Below are 22,281 nucleotides of genomic sequence, written 5' to 3'. Positions count from 1 at the left end.
CTTGTAGTGTAGACATACCCTTAGACTATTGACATATTTGCTTATCTCATTTAGCACAAACTTTCTGTTTTGAGCCTGATCATTCATTTAACTCCCTAATTCTATCATCCAAGAAATAAGGCCTCCCTTCAAGTGTTAATCACTGATGTCACGCCAGGGTTCAGCTACTTTCCCCTGATTCTGTTTTTTTATATTAGCATTCATTTCATTTGCATTATATTCCTGTTTTTGTGCTCTTTTTTGTTGAGTTTATTACCCTGCAGCATCAGTGATTCCCATTTGCTGTTGGCGGTCATGGAGTGTTGCATTCTCCCAATCTGAGTCAGAGAGATGAGGTTCAGTCAAAGTCCCATCCAGGCTCCCCTGGCATGTTGTCCTCCACGCCTAACAGTTGTGGTATCTCAGCGCACATACTGTGTTCAAGCCGTACCACCTCCTTCACTCTCTAATGACTAGTCAGGTCCAACCTCCACAACTTGTGGTCAGGTTCATCCGTGCCAAACACTATCAGAACCATCGTTTACAGCTGTGTTTATTTCACCTTGTCCTTGCGTAGCTATCTTCACACTGGGATAATGCTGTTTGTAGGTCCCATTCACTATTGTACCATACTGTTCACATTATCAATTATTTAGGATTCCCTGTCCATTTTGGAATAGCTATCATTGGCACCATCGAATTATTAATTCTGTGTGATGTCCAAGGTCCAGGATCTTCTAGCTTTGCAAAATTTTCCTCCCCAATGTTATCAATTCCTTTTTCCACTAGTGTTGTCGTAAGAGTGTGGACTCACCCCTGTGGCGCCTCCTGCTGGTCTCTCAGGGAATTAGTTCGATTTCCAGCCCGGAGCCCCCCTCTGCAGGTCGGTGATCCGCCACAACTGGGCCCTGTGTCCCCCCAGCCCCCATTTTCTCTGAGGTGCTGCCCCCAGCAATACCCCAACAATCTCTGTGGGTCTCCCTTCCCTGGGGAACCCCCACCACTACCCCCACCTCACCTCAGCCTGGGATACTGCCAGTCCTCACCTAGCCCACTCACTGGGGCAGACTGTAGTATACAAGCCACTCATCACAGGCAAGGGGGTTTGACCTGCTGCCGCCTTCTACCACCCAGTACCTCTATGGGCCTGGGACCAGGCCCTGCAGCCTGGGGAGTCACCAGGCTGGAGCTCCCCTGGCTCTTCCCCAGCCCTGCTTCACTCCTAGGTACCCTCTTATTCCCCTGCAGCCAGGCTGGTCTCCCTCCACAGCTAGAGGAGAGACTCTGCTCAGCTTCTGCCTGCTCTGGCCTTCTTATAAGGCCCAGCTGCCCAGATTGGGGCGTGGCCCAGGTGTAGTTCCTTCCCCAATCAGCTTGAGCTTTTTCTCCTAGCCCTGAGCCCTCTCCCAAGGCTGGCTTCTACTGTCAGGGCTGGAGCAGGTAACCACACTGCTACAGTGGTCTAGGTACCATGTTCTGGTACTGGCTCAACACCCTGGTCCCGGCCCCGGGTTTCCTGGCCGACCTCCGGAGGGTGGTTCTGGAGTTCTTTTGCCCAGGAGTGCACTGGGTCCCTGCAGGGGTGCTCCACCTGCCCCTGGAGGAGGGAGGGCAGGGCCTGAAGTGCCTAAGCACTCAGGTCCATGTCTTCCGCCTCCAGGCATTGCAGAGGCTCCTGTATGGTGCGGGTAGTCCGGCGTGGAGAGCACTGGCACACACCTTCCTGCGCCGCTTCTGAGGGCTCCGATATGACCGGCAGCTCCTTTATCTCGATCCGAGGGGCCTTCCGCGAGACCTCTCCGGGCTGCTGGTCTTCTACCAGGACCTCCTCCGGACCTGGAAGCTGTTCTCTGCGACCAGGTCCATGGCGGCCACCGAGGGGGCAGATCTCCTCGCGGAGCCCCTGCTACACAACCCCCAGCTCCGTGTGCAGGTGGCGGAGTCCCCCGCGGTGCACCAGAGGTTGGTCCTGGCAGAAGCTACCAGGGTCGGAGACCTCCTGGACTACGACCGGGGAGACTGGCTGGATCCCCTGATGCTCGCTCGGCATATGGGGCTCTCCAGGCCTTGTACTCCCCGGCGCGTACTACAGGAGGTGGAAGCCGCTTTGCCACCCACTGCTCGGGCCTACCTCGACCGGGTCCTACATGAGGGCACACCCCGCCCACCCCCCACCCCGAGCCCTCTGGACCTTTTCATCAGGCCCCTGCCCCGTGGACCCGACCGGTCCCCCCCGCCCCTTCTCCGCAAGCCGGCTGCACGATCTGCTGCCAGGCCGCTTCCAAACTGTGCCAAGGAAACATCTCTACACGCTCGTGCTCCACACCCTTCACTTCCTCACCCTCGTGTCTCGCCCCGACACCAAGTGGCGGGACCTTCTGCCACCTTTGGAGGGTGAGGAGCCCCGGTGGGCCAGTCTCATCCCCGGCGGGCCTCGGGACCAGGGTGGAGTAATCAGTTGGCGGCTCCTCCATGGGGCCGTGAGCACGGGCATGTACTTGGCACAGTTTACCTGTCCCAGACACCTGCCCCTTCTGCGGCATGAGGGAAACCCTGGCGCACGTTTACTTAGAGTGCACCAGGTTGCAGCCCCTATACCAGCTCCTCACCAATACCCTGTTACGTTTCTGGCTGCACTTTTCCCCTCACCTCCTTCTCTACGCACGCCCTATCCGTGGCCCCACAAAGTCACGGGACCTCCTGGTCAACCTCCTCACCCTGGCTAAAATGGCCATCTACGCGACCAGAGAGAGATGGTTGGCCAATGGAGACTCCTGCAACTGTGGGGCTTGTTTCCGATCCTTAGTCCGTTCACGTATCCAGGCGGAGTTCCTCTGGGTGGTGTCCACTGGCTCCCTTGACGCCTTCGAGGAGCAGTGGGCGCTGTCTGGGGTTCTCTGCTCGGTGTCCCCGTCAGGCTCCCTTCTTATGACCCTTTGACTGCACTCCTGTCCCCGTTCTTTTATTAGTTGTCCCCCGAAATTAGTGGGTTTCTGAGGTCCTGTAGATCCTCCCCTTAGGCTGAGAGGGGGACCCTTTAGCATTAGGCGGGCTTCCGCCCGCCCAGTTTCCCGGAAACCCAATAGATACAGTGGTCTAGATAACTGTGCTGTTTTAACAACCTCGATCACTCCCCCTGCTCTCTCTTTTCTATTCCCCGATTTACACGCATAACAAGTTTGGTACCATATATGCTGCATGCAATTGCCTGAGAAACATTATTATTCAATTAATTACAGTATTTACAACTATATGAATTCATTTAATAGTTTCCACAGTGGAGTTTGCAAATATTCCTAATGATTAATGCTTCCTGCTGCAAGGTTAAAGAACTAATCCCTCCTTTTTTTAAATAGCTAAACCAAATTCATTAGTTACTGAGTTAATTTTAAGGTTTAATTCCTCATGTCTTCAGAATTCCATAGGGAGACCCCAACTCCTGTGTCACCCAGTATGGTTGCCACAGTCTCTCTTCTGGCTCTACGATTTCTGTAACGCACCTTTTTCAAATGATTCTATGGTAGAGATACTTACTTCAGGCTGAGGTGTTATTTACTATTCACCACCAAAACAGCTAAAGTACAATTGTTTTGACTTAGAAAGGCACCTTTAAAAGGTGGTGCCTTTCTATAATGCATTATAGACCCATAAACTTTTAAAATCATACAGCCCTTTCCCCAGTTGTCCATTTTGGACCATAGATATTATCCAAATGCACCCCTTGTAGTTCTCCCATCGCTAACAATACTACCCCAGTGTTTGACAAGACATTTTTTAGAAAGGTAAAAGTTTTGTTTAGCTCCAGATGGTGGCTTGTAGGAAGTATGAGCTACAAATATGTTCTCTTCCTCATGTGCTTGAGCCAGACTTCCAAGTTTAATGACTTCTGTAAATTATTTTAACTGTAGTGTTAAGTTTATTAAGCAACTCCAATAGGTGTTAAATATTTTACTGATTCAGATCTTTTAAAGCAGATTAGAATTGTGGGGTTTTTTTGTTTTTGTTTTTTTTAAATTGTGACACTGTAGCAGCCTTGACTTGGTTTCTTAGCAGGAACCAATTCCTGTACCGCATGCTCCGTCCACACACTTCCCATGTTTTGACTCTCTCTTTACCTCATCTCTACAATCCTAACTTATTTTGTCCCTCATTATCTAGTTCAGGGGTCAGCAACCTGTGGCACACAAGCCAATTTTTGATGGCATGCAGGGCGGGCAAGGATCACACTAAATTAATAAGATCTGCATTTTAATTTAATTTTAAATAAATCTTCTGAAACATTTTGAAAACCTTGTTTACTTTACAAACAACAGTAGTTTGGTTATATATTATAGACTTAGAGAGAGACCATCTAAAAATGTTAAAATGTATTACTGGCACGCGAAGACTTAAATTAGAGTGTATACATGAAGACTCGGCACACCACTGCTGAAAGGTTGCCAACCCCTGATGTAGTTCATAGTAAGCGGTTGCCTGGGTGGTGTTCTTATCTTAGTTGGCTCATACATTGTCTTCTTAGCCTACTAACCTATTTGCTTACCTTATTTAGCATAAATGATCTGTTTTCAGCCTAATAATTCATTTACCTCCCTAATTCTATATTCCAAGAAATAAAGTCTTCCTCCATCCATTACTCACTCATGTTAGGCTAGGCCTCAGCTACAGTGTGGCTGGAAATATCCTGGATAATCTCTCACTTGCTAGTTTGACTTTTCATGAACATTATAAATATGCAGACTGCATGTGAAAAAGAGCCTTTGTGAAGAAACTAATCTATTTAGGAACAAGAAAAAAAAAAGATGATTCTGATCTAAATCAGAATTACAGTATATTCCTTAGTGTACACAGAATGACTTTCAGCTCGTTCAGTTTAGGGAAATTACCCAGGAAAGGGTAAGAAAAAACAAGAGATAAATTTCTAAGTACCACACTAAACAAGAGAAATTTGAAAATGAATACTGTCTTATGTGTTCTGCATTGTCAGCAAGTTTAGAAACAAGTTCCTGCCTTGCCTATTTTCTCCCAGAAACAAGGCACAAAGGATAAGATTACTAAGCAAAGTACTTACGGAATTTTTCCAGTCCACTGAAATTAGCAACTGTAAATATTGAAGTGCATGGAATAGCAGCCAGGCAAAAGTTAGACATGGGCATTTCATCTGCTCATCATATAATAAGTACAGAAAGCCTAAACATTTTCTTTTATGTTTTGTCATGTTTGAAAACTGAATTTAAAAAATGAAAAGACAAAGAGATGCAAAACTTATAATAGTCAAATAAACAAAATAGTCACAACAGATGTTCACAGCCCTTTGAATTCTAAAATAAAACACAAAAGAAGGATCAGCCATATGAAGTGAAAAAAACCCTGAAGCTTTCTAAAAAGCTATTTCCCCCCCCAGATCTAAGTGATGTGGGAGTTTCCATGCATGTGTATTTTAAACATACACATTAGCCCTGTCTACACTAGACACATTTACTGTGCCAACTATTGTTTGTTCCAGGTAAAATTTTAATGTATACACACAAAAGCACTCCAATTGATTTACATGTGTATTAAATACTGTTTTGAATAGACTATGCTGCAGACTGAAGTATTCTAGTGCCAATGTGGATGCCGTTTAGATAATATAATTCAACTAATCCTCCCACTATAGTTCCACAGTCACCAGCGATCCCTTGGAGTTCGAGAAGAATAGTCTTCCAAGAAACAATAGCCGGCTACTGCTGGCGCAACCGCGGATGGCTAATGAGACCAATTTGGGATCCATACATCTCATCACAGTTAGGGCAGATGTTTCCTGGTAGAAGGGGTGGATTAGGATTGTTGAGTTGGGCTGTGGCATGTTCTTACCTCCTTCCCTGTTTCTCTGTTTTTGTTGGGTCTCCAAATGCTGGGACCCTTGCCACAAGGTACTTCTCTATTTTAATCCATCAAGGGCTTAGGTTTCCCATAAGTTTGTGTCAATGTTGCACTTCATATTGGCTTTGAGGGTGTCTTTGAAGCACTTTTTCTGCCCTCCCTTCATCTGTTGGCCAGGGCTCAGTTATGAAAAATGTGACCTGCTTCAGGAGCCAATTGTCTGGTATTCAAAGAATATGACCAGCCCAATTGAGTTGGCGGCTGATGATCATCGCTTCAGTGGTGGAAGCTTTGGCTTGGTACATAATGCAGACGTTGGTGCGTCAGTTATCCCACTTGACTCAGAAGATCTTGTAGAGGCACCATTGATGATATCTTTCAAGAGCCTTGAGGTGCCTACTTTATGTGACCCAGGTTTTGGTATCGTACAGGAGAGCAAGGATAACAACAGCCTGGTACACAAGAAGTTTAGTTTTGTTCTTGATGTCATGAGACATTTTCTCAAACATCCGAAAGCTGCACTGCCACATTGGAGGCACTGCTGAAGGTCCTTGTCAATGTCAGCTTTCTGTGACAGATAGCTGCAGGGGAATTGCTCAGCGTTCTCCAGGGTCCCTTTATCTTTATTGTGGGAGTAGGATCCTGGTGGTTCAGAGCCTGTTGGTGAAGCACTTTCGTTTTCTTGGTCTGGTGTGAGACACCCAGTTGGTTGTAGGCCTCAGAGAAAATGTCAACTGTTTTTTGAAAATCTTCTTCTGAGTGGGTGCACAGGGCACAGTTGTCTGCATACTGAAGTTCCACGACTGATTTAATAATAGTCTGTGCCTTGGATCGGAGGCAATTGAGGTTGAACAGCTTGCCATCCATTCTGTATTAGATATCAAGTCTGGAGGGGAACTCATCAGTGATGAGAAGGATGACAGCAAGGAAGATGGAGAAGAGCTCTGGAGCGATGACACAAGCTTGCTTGACTTCTGTCTTGACTAGAAAGGAGTCTGTTTCAGATTCACCGATGACAACCATCAGATATGTTGTTGTGGAGGAGTTGGAGGACAGCAACATATTTTGGCGGGCAGACAAATTTGACAAAAATTCTCCACAGAGCCTCATGGTTGATGGAATCAAATGTTTTCATGAAGTCAATGAGGTCAATGTACAGAGGCTGATGTTGTTTATTGTACTTTTCCTGAAGATAGCAAGCAGTGAAGAATGTGTCGGTGATACCTTGAGATGGTCTAAATCTGCACTGTGATTCTTTGAGAATTTCCTCAGCAAGAAGGAACAGTCTGTCGAGGGGAATTCTGGTGAGGATCTTTCCATAGGTAGACAACAGGGTGATTCCTTGATAGTTCCCACAATCAGAGTTGTCTCCTTTCTTGAAAATAGTCAAAATCATGGCATTCCTATGGTTGGCTGTGATTTCTTCTGAATTCCAGATCTTGAAGATTAGGGCGTGAAGCTGGTGAGCCAGTTCTTCTCCTCCTTCTTTGAAGATTTTGGCGGAAATTCCGCTAAGTTCAAGTGCCTTATTTTTATTCATCTGTTTGATGGTTTTTCTTACCTCAACAAGTGTGGGTGGTTCCAGGATCGTCCTGCATGGGATATTGAGGGATTAAGTCAAAGATGCTTTCATCAACATCGAAGTCACAATTCAGGAGATCTTCAAAGCATTCCTTCCATCATACAATGACCGATTTGTTGTTCCACAGTAGCCTTCTGAAGTCTCCCAGAAGGCACTGCATCTAGTAGTTCTGCATTGAACTGTGGGCTAAGCACCAACTATTAGTTTATAAATTGAGCTTGGACTCACTTTTTGTGACATATTTGTACAGTAAATCCATGGTAGGCCCATATCTTGAATACTGCGTGCAGATGTGGGCGCCCCATCTCAAAAAGAGATATATTGGGATTGGAAAAAGTTCCGAAAAGGGCAACAAAAATGGTTAGGGTATGAACAGCTTCCATATGATATTAATAACATCGGGACTTTTCAGCTTGGAAAAGAGACGACTAAGGGGGGATATGATAGAGGTCTATAAAATCATGACTGGTGTGGAGAAAGTGAATAAGGAAGTGTTATTTACTCCTTCACATAAACACAAGAACGAGGGGTCACCAAATGAAATGAATAGGCAGCAGGTTTCAAACAAACAAAAGAAAGTATTTCTTCACACAACACAAAGTCATATGGAACATATGGAACTCTTTGCCAGAGGATGTTGTGAAGGCCAACACTATAACAGGGTTCAAAAATGAACTAGATAAATTCATTGAGAATAGGTCCATCAATGGCTATTAGCCAGGATGGGCAAGGATGGTGTCTGGAGCCTCTATTTGCTAGAAGCTGGGAATGGGCGACAGGACATGGATCACTCAATGATTACCTGTTCTGTTCATTCCCGCTGGAGCATCTGGCATTGGCCACTGTCAGAAGACATACTAGGCTAGATGGACCTTTGGTCTGACCCAGTATGGCCATTCTTATGCCCTTAGCACAGTGGGGCCTGTAGGCACTAACACAATACAATCAACTGCCATTGTTTAGAAAAGAGATACCTCAAATAGGGGCAAATCTGCAAGAGTTCTGCAAGTGTGGACTCTAAAACACTTGTGCTTAAACTGATGCAATACAAGCAGTTCAATTACAGACTTCCATCCTCTAGTATAGAGAAGCTCATTCATTTAAAAAGAGAAGCAAGCTTACTATGGGTTACTGGTACAATGTTTGAAAGTTAAAATGCTAAAAGCATCATCTCTATTTAGACTAATCACCCATTATCCAAAGTCTTGTAGCATTTTTGAATTTTGAACTAATATCTCAACCTGATAGGACTGACTCCCTTTCTTCCAACATGTGTAATTCTACGACAGTGTGCTTGGGTGGCTGTGGCAATTAGCCACTTCCCTTGCCACAGTCGTTATGGATGGAAAATAACTGACAGCACACCTTGGTCATTACCATTGTGTCCAAAGGGGGCCAACAGTTCTAGCAGGGCTGTGAAAGTACAAGAGGGAAAAAAAATGGGCACACTATTTAAATGACATCTTAAAAATATTTACCTGCCATAGCATGGAGGAGGAATGTATTTTAGGTATCTCCCCCCCCACACACACACACACACAGTGTACCCCTGCCATCCTCTCTTAGCCCTTAGTCAATAAAGAGAAATGACCCATTTTGGCTGAAGCTTAAACTTGAAAATAAAGTGCCTAACTTCATGAAGATATGTAATTTGTGTTTTTTTCCAGTTTTAGACAGTCAAGTACAATGCTACAAAAGTCACTAGAATTCCAGCAATGGTATCATGCGGCAAGGTTTTTAAATTATTGAGTGCCAAAGCAGTTCTTCCCATTTTTGCATCAAGGTATAGTTTAAATGATTTTTCCATACACTTCCAACACTGTGGGATAAAGCACTGCAGCTGCCATTAAAAACAGTATCCTCTTTACAGAAAAAGAGTTTCCATTTACATTTCACTTCCTTTTGTTTGAAATAATTGTTGAAGTTTAGTACAATACACGTTTTCTCTCTGAATATAAAACATGCAGACAGACAATGTAAAACAAACCATTTACAGAGGACAATCCAAGCTGCTACAGTGTCACAGAACTTTAAAAAAAATTCTAATATACTACTTAAAATTAGCTTTAAAAGATCTGAGTCAGTAAAGTGTTTTACACCCACTGAAGTCACTTGATAAATTTAACACTGCAGTGAAATTAATGTAATAAGTCATTGAACTTGAAAGTCTGTCTCAAACACATGGGGAAGAGACATATTTGTAGATACTATGAAAATTATAGTCATGGTTTGAGAAAATTGAATCACAAGTGAAAAGCTTTTCACAGTGTCTGTCACCTTACATCAATTTCCACAAAATTTAAGCTTTCATTTTAAAAATTTACCTATCTAGCCCTATGATTTGCAAAGAAAGTCTCCCAACTGGAAACCAAAAGTAGACTCATGCAGTGTTGCCTTTACTAAATCTCCAAACTACTTCATTGCCTCTGTTGTTGCTACTCACAGCTTTGCCAAGCAACAGCACAATGACATTAGCAAGACCAGTCAGTTTCATGGCTGTTATTCAGTAAGGAATGAACAACAATTCTGTCCATTTCAGCTGTAGCTAGGGAAGAGGCAGAAGACAGCCACAAGAATTATCCACAAGGATTAAAAAAAAAAAAAAAATAGACCGGGGCAATCGCAGAGACCTCTTTTCCCTCTCACTCCTTGCAGCAGCCCAGAGTCTTGAGGATCAGGAATAGGGAAAGGAGAAACCAAAAGCTCCCTCTCCCCTTCAGCAAGTAGCTAGAAGCTGAAACATCTACAATCGAAAGGTTGATATGAAAGCTAGAGACTCCAAGCAGAGTCAGTGAACAGCACCCTGGTAAAAATCCCAGCACCACCCCTTTACCAGCAAGCATTTGGGGAGGTGCAAGGAGGCTGAACTTCTCAGCAGGGCTTTCCCTCTGGATCATGCTGGTACTGGCCCCCCACAAGCCCCATCCGATACCTAGCAGCTGGTGGGTAGACATATTTTTGAGTCGTGATAACAGTACTAAAGTTTTTCAGCCAAAGAGGATCCCTTCTTCAGGTGTTAAATTGTCTGACTGAGATATGGCTAAGACGATGAATGTTACAGAAGAGGCGGTTGAAATTTTATCTAAGTTAAGGATTTAGACATAGAATAAAGTTAACATAAGCTGAGGCCTGAAATTAGACTATAGAACTCATTGCCACAGAGTCCAAGAGCTTAGCAAGATTTAAAAAAGGATTATGCATTTCTATATAGATAACAGATATCCAGCATTACAACAACAGGAAATAACATCCCACACCCCCCAAACTCATAAAAAATCCTAACAAACCAAGAGTTTGGAAGGGATATAAATCCTCATGCTATAGGGCACAAGGCCAAACTCTAATGGCTGGGGTTAAGAAACTTTCCCCATGACAGTTTATTCTTGGATTGCATGTAGCATGATTTCACTGACAAGAAAAAGGTGCATTTGATTCTGACCACTGCTGGAGAAACTATACTGAAATAGATTGATCATTAGCCTAAAAATGTTCCAGGATTTCCAATTAAATGGTTTACCAATCTCTATTTAAATACTGTTATTTGAACTAGCAATTAATATAGAAACCTTAATTTGCTAATTCGGATCTTTTAGAACAATTCACCAAACAAATGTACAACACTTCACACAAATCTGTCTACGGCAAAACTGCATCATCCAAGAGCAACTAACAGATTAACAAGACCCCTTTTCCCATCCCACCCAAGTATGCTAGAGAAGTCTCATTTTATGTCAAAAGTATTTTTCCATAGTTTAGAAAGAGGCAGCATTATTATTATTTGTAGAACCATAGCACCCAGAAACCCTAGTCATAGACCAGGCCCCCACTGTGTTAGGTGATGTACAAACACGGAACAAAGTCAGTCCCTGCCTGATATTACAAGTGTATACCCAATCATATTTATAGCTCCATCTAGAATTATAAATACTTTACAAGCTGCACAACAACAACAAAAATCACATCTCTACCCTTGAAACATAGTCACCCCTACCATGAAACACCACAAATCAACACTACCATAGCTTAAAGCAGGACATGAACGCTTAAGTAAACCAAAAATCAGTAGGATTTTAGGCAGTTAGCATGCAGTTCTCTAAATTCCAATTTGAAAATACTACACATTTTGATTTTATGGGAGGAATTTACAATTTTGATTAGTAACTCAATATTGCTGTTTGCTACAGCACTACAGAGAATTTAATTAGCAGCACCATCAATAGTCAACTGCAAAGGGGGAAGGACCAAACACACTTCATACACTGAAAACAGAGTTTTGTTTAACAAGACCCATTAGCACATAGTAAAGGGTAAACAGTGAAATAACTGGGTATTGTTAGATTAGATTTGAAAAGGTTAAATAGTTACCAACATTTGAACTTGAACAAAAATAGCTGGCAGGGACAGCAATGTTAGACAATCCACCCTTTTGCCAGTGCTCTATTGTTCTCTACAGCTACACCACTTTTTCAAGGGGTTTATTTGGAATTTAAGGGGCAACATGGAAGAAGGCACAGAGATGGCTGCGGGAGGCCAAAGAAAGAGACTGCAGAAAGACTAAACTAGGAGCAGACAGCATCCTGGAAGCCTTGGTTGGATAGTATTTCATTCAAGAGGGTGTGATTACCAGCAGAAAAGCAGTAGAGAAGTCAAAAAGAACAAAGCAGAGAATCTGAGCTTTGGCTAAGAAAAAAGTCAAGTCCTTGACGAGTCATACAGCAACAGAGTGAAGGAAACAGAAGCCAGATTGCAGGAGGTCAAAACATTCATTACCAGCCCCTGGACCTTTGCACATCTCAATTAATCAAAAGCACCATTTCCAACTGTTGCCTAATTTCCTTGCTTCAAACAAACTCCATCCTTATGGAGAGAACAAATTTGTAATGTTGTGCTCACTTAGTTCTGCTCTCTCATCTCCTTGTCTCAATCCTTTTGTTCAGCCAATTTCAATCCCCCTTTCCCCCTCCAGCTTCTTGTTAAATATGTCTCCCCTCACCTCCCTCTCCTGCCCTGTGGGTTCTCAGATCCATTTTTTCCCCCAGTCAGACTGGGTCTCTGCATCTGATCTCAGTTTCCATCCACCTACAGCTCCCAGCCCCACCTTCCCTGCCTCCCTCATTTCCCTCTTCACTCCCAGTCCCCAATCTCCTTGCCCAGCCAGCCCCAGTATCTCCCCCGCCCCTCAACCTCAACCCCCAGCCCCCACCCTGGCAGTCTCCAGTCCTTGAACCAATCAGCTCTCCCCACCAGTCCGGCTCTTATCCCCTCTGCATTTGAATCTGACAGCTTCCTCCTTCAATTTGCATGATCCCATCAGGATGCCAGTGAGAGTACAGAATAATATGTTCAGATGCCAAGACCCAGACCTGTCATGGCCTGCAGCAGCCCTGAGCTGCAGTTACAGGAAAAGTTCTGCTCAGAAGCATGCCTAGTGTGGACAGAATCTTCAGGGAATTTAGCTAAAATCTCAGAAATGCCTACTAAGCATATGCTAACTGCAATTTTTCAAAGGCTTATAACTTGGCCAAATTTGTGTGGTTAACAGGGATAGCTAGAGGCAGATTTCTAACAAAGGCCAATTACAAGCCAAATTTCAAGTCCCCAGTCCAAAGCATGAGAGTAGCTGAGCTTTCCAAACAAGAGGTCACTATAATTTTTTAACATGGGCAGAACAACATATTCTTTCCTAGCCTTGTTAAATTAAAAAACAAAACAAAGTTTTTTAAAAAAAATACAACCTGAGGCTGGAACCCAGGATGGAAAATTTCCACCCAAACAGTTAAAGTTCAGCAAAGTTATAAGCAACTGAAAACAGGGTCTTATAATGGGAAGTGTCAGGCAACCTCTACAAGAGGATCCACCCACCATATGTATATCTATATCTACACACACATTACATACACACTTCTAACTTCCCTTATTAATCTCCAGCCACAGTCATTAGGTTTCACTCTTCCCTTAAATTCCCTCTATCTTCCAGATAACCAGCTGCCTAAAACTGAATGCAGTACTAAAACTACAGTGACAGACCCAAACACTGGGATCCCCGTTTTTTTTAAAAAAAAAAAAAACGAACAAAACAATCCATAGTTATGTCAATCCAAGGCAGGGCCACCATCTACAAAACAGCTCAGTCACAAACACTCAACATCAGATGACTGTGGGGGTGAGGGAGGAGAAGAGCTGAAAGGATCTTTTTTTCTCACCTCCCAAAAGAGACAATTGCTGAACACAGAATGCGAGCAAGAGCAGCTCCCTCCCCCACATCTGTCACACCCTGCTGCTGCTGCCGCCTTGAAAACAGACACCCCCTTTGTTGATTTTCAGCAGCACAATGGGTCAGAACAGAAATCAGACAAGAAACCCCCATAACACTCCCCCGGACAGCCAGCACTGCAAGCTGCCTCCCCCCACACACCATACACTGCAGGCTCTCTCAACTAACCGCGGTCTCACAGCAAACTTCCCCAAGCACCTAACCCCATAAAAGGAGAGAAGAGACGCAGGCAGCGCCAACTCCGAACTTTCGGGGCGCCAGAGGAAGGACTTGGAAGAGCTGCTAAGCAAGAAGCCCCCCGTCCCCCCGCGGCACCGCCTGCCGCCCCCCGGACCCCGCACCCCCCGGGGCACCGCCTGCCGCATGTCACCCCCCATCACCCCAGCTCGCCCGCCACACACACCCCCCCAGCGCCCAAGCGCTCCCGCCCCGGCAGAGGGGCAGCCCAGGGCACAGACCTCGCGCCGCGCTCCTCTCTCCGCTCCGGGAGCGGCGCACGATCCACCCCGCCCCCGCCAGGTGCAGGGTAGTAACTCGCTCTCCGTAGTGATGTGCTAGCTACAGTGTACTGCGCATGTGCAGGTGAACTGCGCATGCTCAGTGCATCTGTTGAAGCCACTGCCCTTGTTAGCCGTGGGATTCTGCGGGCTGCTTTTGACGGGGGTTAAAAAGTGGCCAAGGGGCGAGTCGGGGCAGGGGGGTGGCCGGGGTCTGAGCAGGGGGCGGAAATTGACCGGGGGGGGAGGGGCGGTCAAGCAGCTGGAGGCAGCATTAGGGGAGGGGCTAACGGGCAAAATCAGGAATGGGGGGAGGAGGCGGAGTTGAGCCCGGGGTGAGGCGCGGGCAGTGGGTGTCAGGGGGCAAACCCGGCACAGGCAGGGGCACAGGGGTAGCAGCTACCCCAGTGGCACTGAGACACCAGTGCTTTGCAAACTAGTTTGTTGGCGGGGGGCGAGGACCTTTTTTTATTTGAGCAAAGTAGCTTTTTTATATACTAGATGTATACTGTAGTGCAAGAAACTGCTACCTGTAGGCATTTGCTACATCAGGTAGCAGTTTACTACAATACCACCGTCTTACAATCCATTCCGTATCAATAACTGCTACCAGTAGCACATTGGTACATGGAGCAATTTTATTACAATACAGGTTTGTCGCACCTTGGGCACATTTAACATGTGCGATTTCAGCTTTATGCGGTTGGCAAAAACAAGAAAAAAACACACAAAAAAAGAGAAAAATAATTTAAATACTGTTTCTGTAGTGCAGGTGATTCCGCCTGCCATTACACTCAATGTAATTTTGATTATATGTGATTTTCACTTTAGGCACTGACTGGGGAACGTAACCCCAGCGTAAGATGAGACAGACCTGTACTCCCTGCCGCAAACCCCGCAAACAAGCTCGCTGCTCCCGACGCTCCCAGGATGGTCCGCACTGGTGCTGCCTTTGCGCAAGCACCGCGGTTCCCCAGCTCCAGCTGCCAGGGACTGGGGTGGTGGTGAGGGCGCTGTGGGTGGGAGCTCCGTGGGGGGGTCTGCGTACTGACAGGGCTGGACTGACTGACTGCCCCGCCTCCTGCACACACCAACCCCCTTTATTCCTGGACTCAGCCCCCATCTGACCCCTCTAGGACCTGCTGTGTCTCTTCTTAGGGCACTTTCCCCCTCAGACTAGAGCCACAGAGAGGGAGTGATTGCTTTGTGAAAAAGGTTCACCCTGGTGTAATAAGGTGGGTTTGTATTTTACCATCTTTCTATGTGAGTTCATGCCAGAGGGCCTGGCTTGTCTGCTTTCACCCACATAGTTGTCATTGGGGCATTTAGTGCACTGGAGGAGGTACAACACCTGTAGTGGTAGGCATATGTGGGACCTATGGATCCCAAGAGGTGCTTACTCCATAGCTGAGCTTTCAATATCTGCCCTCCAAGGAAACCTCCAAAACACCAATAAAGGCGAGCCTGGGAACTTAAATCCATAATTCTGGTAGACACCAAAAACCATGCGCTTGGCAGGGACACTGGTTTTATGGCTCATTATAACAATTTGTAACACACCACACTGCCTGATACCCTTAATTGCCCTTTTCAGTACCTTTATGCATAATAATCTAACCCTCAATTGCCCACTTTATTTCAAGTGATCACCTCCAAGATGCCTTATCCATTTTGTCCCAGCTTGTATTTAGCTCAGACAGGCTGATCTTTCACAGACAGGAGGAAGAGCTCTATGCAGCTCAAAAGCTTGTATGTTCCACCAACAGAAGCTGTCTCTGTCCTACCCTGTAACACAGCTACCACAAAACCGCTAACAAAGATAAGAATGTAACTTTTACTGACAACAGTTCTTTTAATAAAAAGATAACAAAAAGAGAATGCAATCTTTACTTTTAATATATCTATAAAACAATATACAAACAGCATAATTATGTTACAAAACAAAACAAGGGGACAAAGAAGGTCAAGTGCAGGATGTAACTCAGATAAGGTGATCGGTTATGTCAATGGGGAATTGGCTGTGTCTCTTAACTTCATTTCCACATTTTTTACCTTTCCGGGTTTTTTGTTTGTTTGTTTGTTTTTAATTTCCCAAAGGTGCAGAATTTTTGGCATGTTCACACTTCCGGTCTGGCAGAAATATTTCTTAGGATTCAATCTTAAGATCACACATCCTCTCTTAAAATGCCACATAAAAACAAAGACCTTTTCTTTTGAGGGAAAAGATCTGCAGTCTAAAATTGTATGTAACTATAATTTTTAGTCCTTGAAACTTGCAAATGTACATTAGCTCAGTTTTGCTCAGCACTTCTAGCAATCTTCATTTTTGATGCTATAATTTTGTAAGGGTTTGCAGAAGAAGAACGGACTAGCTCAAAGAGTTGGTTGTGGATAGAAAGCCTTTCACCTCTAGATACCTCTGATCCAAATGCACTGATGTCTGTTGCTCAGTGGTCTATTTGAAATGGATTGAGGGTCTTTGTCCATCTTCTAGTGCAGTGGTTTTCAACCTGTGGTCTGCTGATGCAGCTCCATCTGATATTTTGTAGGGGTCCACAAGTGAAAAAAGTTTGAAAACCACTGTCCCAGTGAATATGTTTTTTAAAAAATACCTCTCGTCAGCTGGCAACTTTGCCATCAGAGAGATTGAGGCCTGAATGATAGGGAGACTGAACTAAGGGTATGTCTACATTACAGGATTATTCCGATGTTACAGAAACCGGTTTTTTAAAACAGATTTTATAAAGTCGAGTGCACGCGGCCACACTAAGCACATTAATTCGGCGGTGTGCGTCCATGTACCGAGGATAGCGTCGATTTCTGGAGCGTTGCACTGTGGGTAGCTATCCCGTAGCTATCCCATAGTTCCCGCAGTCTCCTCCGCCCATTGGAATTCTGGGTTGTGATCCCAATGCATGATGGGGCAAAAACAGTGTCGCGGGTGATTCTGGGTAAATGTCACTCAATCCTTCCTCTGTGAAAGCAACGGCAGACAATCATTTCGCGCCCCTTTTCCCTGGATTGCCCTGGCAGATGCCATAGCATGGCAACCATGGAGCCCATTTAGCCTTTTGTCACTGTCACCTTATGTGTACTGGCTGCTGCTGACAGACGCGGTACTGCACTGCTACACAGCAGCATTCATTCGCCTTTGCAAGGTAGCAGAGACGGTTACCAGCCCTATATCAACGTCTGCAATTGGAAATTGGCGATGACGGTTATCAATCCTTTTGTACCGTCTGCTGCTGTCATGGGTGCTCCTGGCTGGCCTCGCTGAGGTTGGCCGGGGGTGCATGGACAAAACTGGGAATGACTCCCCAGGTCATTCCCTTCTTTCTGTTTTGTCTAAAAATAGAGTCTGTCCTGCCTAGAATATGGGGCAAGTCTACTAGAGAACCAGAGAGCTCAGCCACTCCGGGTCAGAGCCCCAGCTATCCCGCAGGAATGATGAGCTGCATGCCATTCTAGGGGGTGCCCCTGCAACAACCCCACCCGTTGCTTCCTTCCTCCCACACCCCTCCTGGGCTACCATGGCAGTTATCCTTTCATGTCTAATGAAGATTCTGTACTGCCTGGATACTAAAGGAGGTAAAATAAACCATTCAATCTGATGTTTCAAGTGGTCTTAAATTCTTACCTGGGATTTTTCCTTGCCAATGTCACTTCAGAATTGAAGAAGGATCTTTTCTTGCAATTTTGACAATACCTTGTTTCAATTTGTCCTCTATCAAGTAAGGTTTCCCTTTTCCATATGATAACAGTTACATCAGAAAAAAAGAAATACTATCACTTCAATCGGGCTGCTCCTTACCTGATGGCTCCCTTCTCTATGCCAACAGGAAGGCTCTAGACTTTGCCAATGAGGCCTATGTAAGGGGTGAGACCTCCAAAGTCCTCAGTGTCCCCTGATGTGCTGCTGTGGGAGGCACCCCCATGTGCCGTTGACCTCTCCCCTTTATGCCTCTTAGCAGCCCCTGAAGACTTTATGCCTCTTAGCTCCCCTTGAAGACAGGAGGGGAAACAGAGTTCCTTGAGGGTACTCCAAAAAGACACTTAAAGTAAGCATGGCAACTAGGGCCTGGGGATACAGTGTTGGAGGTTCAGCGGTCAGAGGCACATGAGGAGGTACAGGGCACATGGGGAGCTGCAGAGCCAGCTGGCTCTGAGGTCAAAGAATTGAGGCTCAGCACTGTTTACACATCTGGAAGGCAGGGGGAAGAACTCTGCCTGCTACACAGGCTGAGGGACCAAAATGCTTATCAGACTATGTAGCAACTCAGACTGGCAGTTCTTCTCCAGGAGGCAGGTGAATAGGAAAGGGCTAAATCCACCTTTACATAGCTGTTAGTAAAGCATCCCCATAGACAATGTCTGGATTCCAGGAATTTAGTAGTTTCCATTGAGTATGGCAAGGAAGCTTAATTGGCACGTGGGTCATGACTCATTAGCTTGCATCTAGCCTCATAGTCCAAGTTATACATGTGAAAGAGAGGGAGCTGCCTTACAATGATTATGAAGATTGTATGTGACCAGATTCTTGGAATGTGTACTGTATATATATATATATGTTTGGTTTACTTCAACAGCAGGCAGTTGGGGAAATAAGCAGGAAGGCCAGACAATGGCTCCATATAAATCACCTCCTGGTAAACACATCAAGGGTTAAGAGACAATGCCTGAGCTATTAACAATGAAGAACCTGCTTCCTTGGCTCCAGCCAAGTTACACAGCTTGTTTGTCCAGGTTGGGAACCAAAAGTTAAAAGCATATTAAAAATGCAAAGGGCCCTCTCTGACCTGGGGTCAGGCAGCTGTCAAGGAGCTATTTACCGGGACTAGACTGACACAGATGCCCATTTAGGGATCTGAAGAAGGTAGGCCTTCCTAAGCTTCCACTGAGGGTAGTGAATCTTAGGTCAGGGAAAGATGTGTAGACCTCTAATTGTTTTAAAATAATTTTTTGTTTTATTTTATCCTTGCTCCTACTGTTAAAATTAAACAATACTTTGGCTCAGCAAGGCTGTTTGGTTACTGTATTTACCACTGATCACAAGCTCCCCAATGGAAGACCCACAGGTACCTGAACCCAGTTGGACCTGTTGGGGGTCAATATTGAGGCGTTGCAGTCGAAATCCTAGTCTAAAAGATATGAGGCATGAGGACTATGCCTGTTGGGGTGCACTCAAGAGGGGTCAATGGTGCAGCCAGCGCTGCAACTGTGCTAATATGTATCTTTCTAGAAATGAAATAATTGCTGAAAAATGCGCTGTATACCTTAGGAATTCAAATATGCATATAAAGAAAATATAAAAACATTTGCCCATATGAATTTTCTTTTTCTTATGGAAGAACATAAGAACATAAGAAAGGCCGTACTGGGTCAGACCAAAGGTCCATCTAGCCCAGTATCTGTCTACCGACAGTGGCCAATGCCAGGTGCCCCAGAGGGAGTGAACCTAACAGGCAATGATCAAGTGATCTCTCTCCTGCCATCCATCTCCATCCTCTGACGAACAGAGGCTAGGGACACCATTCTTACCCATCCTGGCTAATAGCCATTTATGGACTTAGCCACCATGAATTTATCCAGTCCCCTTTTAAACATTGTTATAGTCCTAGCCTTCACAACCTCCTCAGGTAAGGAGTTCCACAAGTTGACTGTGCGCTGTGTGAAGAAGAACTTCCTTTTATTTGTTTTAAACCTGCTGCCTATTAATTTCATTTGTAAATAACTTTTCCTTATCCACTTTCTCAACATCACTCATGATTTTATATACCTCTATCATGTCCCCCCTTAGTCTTCTCTTTTCCAAGCTGAAGAGTCCTAGCCTCTTTAATCTTTCCTCATATGGGACCCTCTCTAAACCCCTAATCATTTTAGTTGCCGTTTTCTGAACCTTTTCTAGTGCTAGAATATCTTTTTTGAGGTGAGGAGACCACATCTGTACACAGTATTCGAGATGTGGGCGTACCATGGATTTATATAAGGGCAATAATATATTCTCAGTCTTATTCTCTATCCCCTTTTTAATGATTCCTAACATCCTGTTTGCTTTTTTGACCGCCTCTGCACACTGCGTGGACATCTTCAGAGAACTATCCACGATGACGCCAAGATCTTTTTCCTGACTCGTTGTAGCTAAATTAGCCCCCATCATGTTGTATGTATAGTTGGGGTTATTTTTTCCAATGTGCATTACTTTACATTTATCCACATTAAATTTCATTTGCCATTTTGTTGCCCAATCACTTAGTTTTGTGAGATCTTTTTGAAGTTCTTCACAATCTGCTTTGGTCTTAACTATCTTGAGTAGTTTAGTATCATCTGCAAACTTTGCCACCTCACTGTTTACTCCTTTCTCCAGATCATTTATGAATAAATTGAATAGGATTGGTCCGAGGACTGACCCTTGGGGAACACCACTAGTTACACCTCTCCATTCTGAGAATTTACCATTAATTCCTACCCTTTGTTCCCTGTCCTTTAACCAGTTCTCAATCCATGAAAGGACCTTCCCTTTTATCCCATGACAGCTTAATTTACATAAGAGCCTTTGGTGAGGGACCTTGTCAAAGGCTTTCTGGAAATCTAAGTACACTATGTCCACGGATCCCCTTGTCCACATGTTTGTTGACCCTTCAAAGAATTCTAATAGATTAGTAAGACACGATTTCCCTTTACAGAAACCATGTTGACTATTGCTCAAGAGTTTATGTTTTTCTATGTGTCTGACAATTTTATTCTTTACTATTGTTTCAACTAATTTGCCCAGTACCGATGTTAGACTTACCGGTCTGTAATTGCCGGGATCACCCCTAGAGCCCTTTTTAAATATTGGCGTTACATTAGCTAACTTCCAGTCATTGGGTACCGAAGCCAATTTAAAGGACAGGTTACAAACCTTAGTTAATAGTTCCATAACTTCACATTTGAGTTATTTCAGAACTCTTGGGTGAATGCCATCTGGTCCCGTGACTTGTTAATGTTGAGTTTATCAATTAATTCCAAAACCTCCTCTAGTGACACTTCAATCTGTGACAGTTCCTCAGATTTGTCACCTACAAAAGCCAGCTCAGGTTTGGGAATCTCCCTAACATCCTCAGCCGTGAAGACTGAAGCAAAGAATCCATTTAGTTTCTCCGCAATGACTTTATCGTCTTTAAGCGCTCCTTTTGTATTTTGATCATCAAGGGGCCCCACTGGTTGTTTAGCAGGCTTCCTGCTTCTGATGTACTTAAAAAACATTTTGTTATTACCTTTGGAGTTTTTGGCTAGCCGTTCTTCAAACTCCTCTTTGGCTTTTCTTATTACACTCTTGCACTTAAGTTGGCAGTGTTTGTGCTCCTTTCTATTTGCCTCACTAGGATTTGACTTCCACTTCTTAAAGGAAGTCTTTTTATCTCTCACTGCTTCTTTTACATGGTTGTTAAGCCACGGTGGCTCTTTTTTAGTTCTTTTACTGTTTTTCTTAATTTGGGGTATACATTGAAGTTGGGCCTCTATTATGGTGTCTTTAAAAAGGGCCCATGCAACTTGCAGGGATTTCACTTTAGTCACAGAAGAAGGGAAGAGTAATGTGATCTTTCATCTAGATGCCTTTAGCACAACAATAGAACTTGCAATAGAACTTGCTTGAAACAGCTGGGCTAAACCCCCAAAAGAGAGGTGAATTATATTTTACTGTATGTAATAATCTTGGGGTTTATTAACAACAAACCAGTGAATGAGACAGGAATAAAACTTTTATTAAAAATAAACTATAAACCTGTGACGAATTTCTGAACATGTATACAATAGTAAGGGGGAGGTTATTTTTTGGCATCACATGACATTTTTGCTGTGCATCCTACAATAATGTAAAGGAAATTTGAGTGGCTAAATTCCCTGTGCATTGCACTGAAAACATTCCCCTGGCTGTCACCATTCCATATAAATGTAACAAATTGATCATTACTTTGTCAGTAAACAAAACAAAACTATTGTATAGGACAGAAGTTCCCAAAATGTTATATCAGACACCTGGCACGTCCAGTGTTCACAATAGTCAACATTTCCTGCTCTATTAATTTCTTTCATCTCTGTGACTG

General features: G+C 44.4%; 1 protein-coding gene across 3 annotated transcripts in view; it reads right to left on the bottom strand.

Moving 5' to 3' along the window:
• The window catches only part of PRRG1 (proline rich and Gla domain 1), a 47,138-nt gene extending 32,795 nt beyond the window's left edge, over window positions 1-14,343 (bottom strand). The window contains exon 1 of one of the 3 annotated variants that reach the window (XM_039519898.1): window positions 14,156-14,343. In XM_039519898.1, coding sequence (XP_039375832.1) covers window positions 14,156-14,292 — 137 coding nt within the window. In that variant the 5' untranslated portion in view covers window positions 14,293-14,343. The remainder of the gene's footprint in view (window positions 1-14,155) is intronic. The other 2 variants (XM_039519899.1, XM_039519903.1) reach the window with 2 other exon arrangements.
• Window positions 14,344-22,281: the final 7,938 nt, after the last annotated feature.

The sequence above is a fragment of the Mauremys reevesii genome, linkage group 1 (assembly GCF_016161935.1).
Source record: "Mauremys reevesii isolate NIE-2019 linkage group 1, ASM1616193v1, whole genome shotgun sequence".
Lineage (NCBI taxonomy): Eukaryota > Metazoa > Chordata > Testudines > Geoemydidae > Mauremys > Mauremys reevesii.
The sequence above is the reverse complement of the archived record's forward strand: the minus strand, read 5'-3'. Positions and strand labels throughout refer to the sequence as shown.